Source organism: Gavialis gangeticus, unplaced genomic scaffold (assembly GCF_001723915.1).
Source record: "Gavialis gangeticus isolate Ggan-Ray unplaced genomic scaffold, GavGan_comp1, whole genome shotgun sequence".
In the NCBI taxonomy this organism is placed as follows: Eukaryota; Metazoa; Chordata; order Crocodylia; family Gavialidae; genus Gavialis; species Gavialis gangeticus.
In genome coordinates, this window is record NW_017729029.1 from 34,912,522 (window position 1) to 34,920,468 (window position 7,947).

The 7,947-nt window shown below is 45.2% G+C and overlaps 1 protein-coding gene across 3 annotated transcripts in view; it reads left to right on the forward strand.

Moving 5' to 3' along the window:
• LOC109300654 (H(+)/Cl(-) exchange transporter 5) overlaps positions 1–7,947 on the forward strand; it is a 62,844-nt gene that overhangs the window by 35,638 nt on the left and 19,259 nt on the right. For all 3 annotated transcript variants that reach the window (XM_019521399.1, XM_019521401.1, XM_019521400.1), the window contains exons 6-8: positions 2,255–2,461; positions 3,479–3,559; positions 4,656–5,198. In XM_019521399.1, the coding sequence (XP_019376944.1) occupies positions 2,255–2,461; positions 3,479–3,559; positions 4,656–5,198 (831 nt within the window). The remainder of the gene's footprint in view (positions 1–2,254; positions 2,462–3,478; positions 3,560–4,655; positions 5,199–7,947) is intronic.

Consider the following 7,947-nt stretch of genomic DNA (forward strand, 5'->3'; position numbering starts at 1 on the left):
TTCCCCCCCCCCCCCCACAACCCTAAAGTCTAGTATGAAGCCCTGTAACAAAGCAGGACTCTGCACCAGGGTCAAGGCTTGGGAAGACTGCCAGGGGCAGAGAATCGCCTCTGACGCTGGAGGGCTGTTACCCGCCCTGGTGAGGAAGGGGAAGGTTTTGGGGGACGTATACTGGCCAGCCAATCAAGGATGAGCCTTGTTTGGTTGTATTTGGGTGCCTTCGGCAGTGGCTGGGAGGTGTGCTTCATAGCACCCTGGTTACTGGTATGGGCCACTGCAGGGGTCTGGCTCCCTTTCTGGTTTCAAAAGTGAATGTCTGTTCACTTGCTTACTGGTTCAATCTACAGAGTTTAGAGAAACCTGCAAAGATTGAACCATTTCAACCTGGGGCTTTTTGACTGTACTTAGCCCAAATAATCATTTCAAGTACATCCCCTTAGACATGTAGTGATAAAACTAGTAGACAAACACTCTTTGTATAGTACTTAAAGTGCAGTCTCACTGACCATAGCTAATAACAGAAATTTGCTTATGCCAGGGATAGGAATCAAGAAGGTGGTGATAGCACAGTTAAGTTTGGGTTTTAGTTGCACTGAAAGATTAAACCATTTGTTTTGCACTCTTCTTAGAGTCTTGTCACACATCATGTTTACCATGTGTTTAATCTGAAGCATCATTCCCATGCTGTATTAAATGTAGTAAGCATTCTCATTCTAAAAGGTAGAAGTGGGCACGCTGGAGGAGAGGGACAGGCTGCAACTAGATCTAGACAGGTTACAGGGGTGGGCGGATGAGAACAGGATGGGATTCAATACTGATAAGTGCAAGGTACTGCCCCTGGGGAGGAAGAACCAGCAGCATACCTACAGGCTGGGGAACTCCTTTCTAGTCAGTACAGAGGCAGAAAAGGATCTTGGTGTCATTATTGATTCCAAAATGACCATGGGCCACCAATGTGGGGATGCTATCAGGAAGGCTAACCACACCTTGTCATGCATCCACAGATGGATCACAAGCAGGTCCAAGGAGGTGATCCTCCCCCTCTATGCAGCACTGGTTAGGCTGCGGTTGGAGTACTGCATCCAGTTCTGGGTGTCGCACTTCAGGAGGGATGTGGACAGCACCGAGAGGCTCCAGAGGAGGGCCACTTGTATGATCGGGCAGCAGCAAGGCAGGCTGTACAAGCAGATACTACGGGATCTGATCCTGTTCAGCCTCTACAAGAGAAGGCTGAGGGAGGATCTGGTGGCAGTCTACAAACTGGCCAAGGGGGACCAGCAGGCAATGGGAGAGTCCCTGTTCCCCTGAGCACTACCCGGAGTAATGAGGAAAAATGGCCATAAGTTGATTGAGAGTAGATTCAGGCTAGATACCAGGAGGCGCTACTTCATAGTCAGGGCAGCTAGTATCTGGAACCAACTTCCAAGAGAAGTGGTGTTCACTCCTACCCTGGGGGGTCTTCAAAAGGAGGCTAGATAATCACCTGGCTGGGGTCATTTGACCCCAGCTTGCTTTCTTTCCTGCCCATGGCAGGGGGTCGGACTTGGTGATCTGCTCAGGTCCCTTCCGACTCTATCAACTATGAAACAGTAATGCTTACTATGATCTCAGTCTGCTCTGAACAGGGCTGGAGCTGGCTGTGGCCCCTGCCTCCCTTCCCTGCCCCGTACACCAAGCCCAGCACTAGGTGCCACAGCTTGCATGCTTGCTCATTAGGATGTGCAGCCCCCACACCCAGCGATTGAACTGTCTTTGCCCAGTGCCCAGCATTACCCATCCCAGGAGGACCTGCCCCTGGCATGCTTGGCAAGCTTGGTCTGTGCCAGTGGTGGGAGTCATGGGGAGCAGGGTGTTGCTCCTGCCACTGGATCCGTGGCAGCCGCGCACCAGGGCTGGTTCAAATCTCTGGTGCTCAGACCAAAAATCAGTGAGCTGTGTTTTGTATTATCGTTGGACTGGTCTGTGGAGATAACTGAGTACATCTTAGTATGATTTGGAGATACTCCTCCAGCAAAGTCTTGACTTTGCTACAGTATAATTGTACTTGTTTTCCTGCTTGAATGCCTGTGTTTAAGTGCAGTTAACATGCTCTAAATATAAGGTGTGACATGGTCCTTGGAGTGTTACCCAAAGAAAAGCAGTAAAGCAGAGCACCCCTGACAGTGGAGCAGCCCCTGTTAGAGATCCAGCTACTTCACGTGCCCATATCTGCAGGCTTTCATCTGAGCATTGAAGTTTGTGTTTTGACTTTCAGATCAAAACAATCTTAAGCGGTTTCATCATTAGAGGCTATTTGGGCAAGTGGACCCTGATCATCAAAACCATTACCTTGGTGTTGGCAGTGTCATCTGGCTTGAGTTTGGGAAAAGAGGGCCCCCTGGTGCACGTCGCCTGCTGTTGTGGAAACATCTTGTGTCATCTTTTCGTCAAATACAGGAAGAACGAAGCCAAGCGCAGGGAGGTAAAACGAGTGTTTACGTTGTGGGGAAAGATATTTTGTTTTGTGAGTTTTTGGTACTGCATGCTGAATATAAAATGGTTTCTGTTTTTGCATGTTCTTAATCGCACTCCTATGCAATATTTGTGTGGAGCAAAGGCATTTATGCTTTGGCTTCCATTGGCAAAGTACTGCTAAGAGACTAGAGCATTTCCAAAGCCTGCAGAGGACAGGAATTCATCAGATGCAACCTGATTGTGGTGTACAGTGTTACTTGCTAAGGAGCCAGCTCTTCACCCTATGTGTACTCACACAAGTCCATTAATGCCAGCAGGGCCAACTAGGTCAGTAAGATCAACTCAGCATGAATATTGGCTGAAGGAACGGGCCTTCTGACACTTGGATACCGTGGTGACAGATGTGGCATGAGAAGCTAGTTAACAGGACAGTATTAATCAAAAGTGTTGCTTCTTAGCCTGATATATTTTCTGACAACTCATTGACAAATACTTACTGAGAGATGTCTAATGCTAGTTGCATTGTCTTCCGCTAAGCATAAAAGCCACGCTATAAAGAATAGGTTGGTCAGATGGAATCATGGTAACTGCAATACTGTCTCTTGTTTACAATTTAATTCCTTGATTACCGTAACCAACAGAGTGTATGGGCCATATACTTGTTTGTGGTGATAGAATTAATGTGGCAAAAATATTGTGTGTATGGTAAGATGCAGCTGTGACTTAGGTATTTTCTGAATCTTTTTCCAAAACAAATAACGAACATTAATGTTGGAAAGGAAATGATTGGATGCAATTGTAAATTGCATCAGGATTGCCCGGTTTTGGAAACTAAGCAATTTAAATCTTTAATGGCAATGTTTTTAGCTTCTTTTGGAACATTACACGTCTTCAAATTACTTAAGTCACTTTATTTCTTAATTCAAGTATTAAGCAAGTTCTAGAAGAGTAAATTGAGAGACTCAGTCTATCTGCTTAAGTAGAGGAGCATTCTTGTGTATGATTTCTAACTTTTCTCTTCTAGGTTTTATCTGCAGCTGCAGCCGCTGGTGTGTCAGTAGCTTTTGGCGCACCTATTGGAGGGGTGTTGTTTAGTCTGGAAGAGGTAACCTAAACTTTGTATTAGCTTCTGGCAAGCTAGATGCATTACTTCAGTCTTCTCCATGTCTGTCTTGATGTAGAGGGGTAGCCAGTTAAATATTCTTTGGAGTATTTACTGTGGCCGGCAAAGCTTGCGCGATTCAGCTGAATGCTATGAATGTTGGAGAGTTAACTTCTGGGAATGTGTTAGTGCCTTGCCCTTTTACCAACACTGCTAGCTAACCATGCAGGGCTGTCTGCCAGTGCACTCTGTTCCTGACTTCTCTGTTTTCTGCAGCCTTGTTTTCCACATCCCTCCAAATATAAAAAAGCCCTTCCCTAACACTTCAGTCTTGACTTAGATTCTCAGTACTAGTCATGCCCTGGTAGACTTCTGACTTCATTGAATTTTGTAGTAGTTTTTTGTGGCCACAGAAATGTGGATCACTTGCTCTTCTCTACTTTTAATCTTAGATTGGCAATTATTTCATTCTTGTTCCAAGCGAGTAACTGTCACAGTAATCGCTGTGGGAAGGCTTAGCTCTTGTACAGCATACAAAATTAATTGTTGATGCATAACCAGGTATTTGGATTTGGCTACTGGCAATTTGTAAGATGCAGTGTTATCAAAATAATGCTGCCTACCTTCAGGGTGTCCCTTTAATGGAGCAGATGATAGGATTGGATCATGTGGAAGATGAGTTTCTTTGTGGTTGGCCAACAATGTAACTCAAGTTCGGGCCTGGACACTTGATCTTATATTGAATTATTAACCAGCAAAGCTATCTAGATGCCCTGTGCTGTCTGCTTAAATTAAAAAAAATACAACTTGGAAGTCCTCTGACTTGATTCAAAATAGTGGAATTAGTCTGACACCTGGGAGTTCTCTGTGATTATGCCATTCTCATCATACTTCAACATTAGAAAAGAGTTTTTTCAGTGAAGCAGCAGCTCTCACAGCTACTGCTATTTCTCAGTTACTTTAGAGGATTTTTTTAAAATGTCACTGTCTTGATTCTGCAGCTTACTGAACAGATTCATTTTCCCTGCTTTTATGCCATGGTGATTCTCATTGGACCTCTTGAAATAAATAACTGAATCTGCCTTTTCTTTTTTTGTAGGTCAGTTATTATTTTCCTTTGAAGACGTTGTGGAGATCTTTCTTTGCTGCACTAGTAGCAGCATTTACTCTACGCTCCATCAACCCCTTTGGAAACAGCCGCCTCGTTCTGTTTTACGTTGAGTTCCACACACCTTGGCATCTTCTGGAGCTTGTGCCGTTCATCCTTCTAGGAATATTTGGTGGTTTGTGGGGAGCTTTCTTTATTCGTAGCAACATTGCCTGGTGTAGGAGACGAAAGACAACCAAACTTGGCAGGTATCCTGTTCTGGAGGTTTTGGTTGTGACTGCTGTCACAGCCATCCTAGCCTTTCCCAATGAGTACACTCGTATGAGCACCAGTGAACTCATTTCTGAACTGTTCAATGACTGTGGGATTCTAGACTACTCCAAGCTGTGTGAGTATGTGAGTAACTTCAACAGCACCAAAGGAGATGATCTGCCAGACCGTGCTGCTGGCCCAGGAGTCTACACAGCGATGTGGCAGCTGGCTTTAGCACTTATCCTGAAGGTTTTCATCACCATATTCACCTTTGGCATGAAGGTGAGATCTTCATTAGAAGGATTGAGGTACAAGGATTCTTCAGATGATTATTAGAAAGTAATACTAATACTTTCTAAATGTAAGGGGTCAAGGGTTACATTTTTCAGAGTGCCTTAGTCATCTTAAGAGCCCAAATCCCATGCAGGTTCAGTGGAGATTAATATGTAGAAAAGCAGCGCATTATCAGTGGTGTTGCTAACAGATTGCAACAATTTCTGGAGTAGATAAATGAGCAGTAGGGCTGTGAGAAACGGGTTTTTTAAATTCTTTTTAGATTCAGCCATTTCAGAGGACAGTCATTCGTTTCAGTGTTTTGGATCGCTGTCCTATTAGTTTTGGCTGAATCTGTTTCGAACAGGCTGCAAGGGAAGCTTTGCACAGCCCTACCCTGCTGGATGGGGCTGCAGGGCCCTAGTGGGGAGCAGGACAGGGCGGTGGGTTACTCATCACTGCCATGCAACCTGGCTCCACAGGGAGCAGAGATCCAGGGCAGGCAGCGGTGGGGAGGAGACCCCAATGCAGGTCTCTGCTCCCTGCAGAGCTAGGTTGCGCAGCAGGGATTTTCCAGCCCCGGGTTCAATTCCCCACCTGTTTCCGGGGAGTGTGGGCCCCCGGATCTGCGCGTCGGGTTTCAGCAGGCTACTGCTCATACTGAGGCCAGTGGTAGCACTGCAGTCTTCTTGGTGTGGGCTGTGCTGAGCTGCTGCTGCTGGCCCCAGCCTGCTGAAACCCTGCGTGGAGATCAGGGGCCTTTGTCCCCGGGGAAGAGCTGGGGAAATGGTCAGAGAGCTGGGTAATCGAACAGGGGGCTAGATGTCAATATCAGAGCAGTCCTTCCCTCCCCCCATCCCTCCTTTCACCTCCCTCTTAGTTTTTGTTTCCCTGCAAGCCCAGCCCCAAAACTGATATTCTCCAAAACGTTTCGGAGCTTTCTGATTCATTTCAGAGCTGTTTCAGATCCTTCCGTTTCTATTCGGATTTGGTGTTTCAGGTGCCAAAATGGCCCGAAACACCTGGAAAACGAAACGGCTGCCGAAATTTCCTAATGAGCGGTTCTCCTGAGGTAACTGCCTGCAGCAGATCCCTTGCCACTTGCAGTTACCTTGGGATGAACATGATCCATCCATTAGTTTAACATACATTAGTGTGTAATTACTCCTGTCTTCCCTGGAGGTAACTCTTACTTCAGAGTGGAGTATACAGCTTTTTGTGTTTGCTTTGCATTTACCCTGGTGCAGTCTACCTTTACAGAGATGTACATTTGTTATGTGCCTGCACCCTTGTACATTTTCCCAATCAAAGTTGCCGCCTTGCCCTGCCTAACTACAAACTAATATTGTTAACTACATCCCACTAAGCTGGTTTTTGGTTTTACTCTGGTCTTACTATATCTGATTATGCTTAGGAAGTGGTGGCTAGCAGTTTGTTTGGTTTTTCTTATTACCACTACCACAGTTCCTGGACTAATTGCACTTTTGACCCCTACTGTGGGTTTTTTTTTGTTTTGTTTCCTTTTGAGCCCACCTCCCTTTTAGGTAGCAAGCCTTTGTCACCTTGTCTAGTGGGAGAATTTCACCCTCTTGAACTGCACCTGGGTTTCATTCACCTAGGATCATTGGGGGCTGGACCCGATGATCTCATGAGGTCCCTTCCAGCCCTAAATGTCTGTGAATCTCAGCAGACCTGGATTTATCTTTGGTTCCCTGGGGTTTTGTTGCACCCTTCAGGAGGAGCAGTGATGGCTGTAAGCAGCAGCTGTAGAGCTTCCTTGTAGTTTTTGAGAGTAAAAGAACATTTAAAAGAAAAAGATCTAAAGCAGTAAACTGATTTCCGTTCAGGTTTCCTAGCTTATTCCCTGGATCTGGGGAAAGGCCCAAATCCTTCAGACTCCTTTGGCACATTCCCTGCATCAACATCTTCCCTTCTCAGCCCTTAAGGGCTCCACTTCCCCTCTTGCGAAGCCTTTAAAAGAACAAAAGGACAGATTTAATGTGTTTGATCTCTTGCAAAAGAGCTATCTTTTCAACTTGCAGCCTGGAACTGTTTACTGGGAGGTTGCTTATCTAGATCCATTGTGTTGCTTTCCTGCTTGTTTTTTTTCCCAGCAGCTCCCTATTAAGACAGATCCATGCATTCATGCAGGAAAGTCTTAACATATAATACAATAACTTGACTTCCTTAACCAGGTGACAGTGTTCATGAAACTACAGTGCCAGTATCCTTAGATAATCATACCACATCCCAACATCCCTCACAATTATTCTTGAAACTTCTTAATGCAGCAAGGGCTGCAACTGAATTGTGTAATCCTCCTCAAGCCAAGCTAGAGCGTGAGGGTGAAGTAGCACGTACAAACCACAGAATTACAATTGCAACTTTTTATTGCATGAACAATTGCAATTTAATTTCTGGTAGGGTAAGAATGAAGTTGTAGCCCCCACCCTCCCATGCGGCTGCATTTTTTTTGCATATACAGCAAAGATGTGTATTTCTAAAAACACAGCCTGCAGGAATCTGGTCACTTTGCTTTCTTTTGAATTGCCATTTCTTAAGATTAATTAAAATACCCTGACACAATTTCATACCATACCTATTCAGAAAATTACCACTGAGCCATAAATGTTATAACTGATTCAGGCAGACAAGGCTCTTTGGGTGAATCTGATATCTTTTATTAGACCAACTTAAATAGTTGGAAAAATTTGTCCTTAGACCAACGTGGCTACAACCCCCCCCCCCCCCCCCCCCC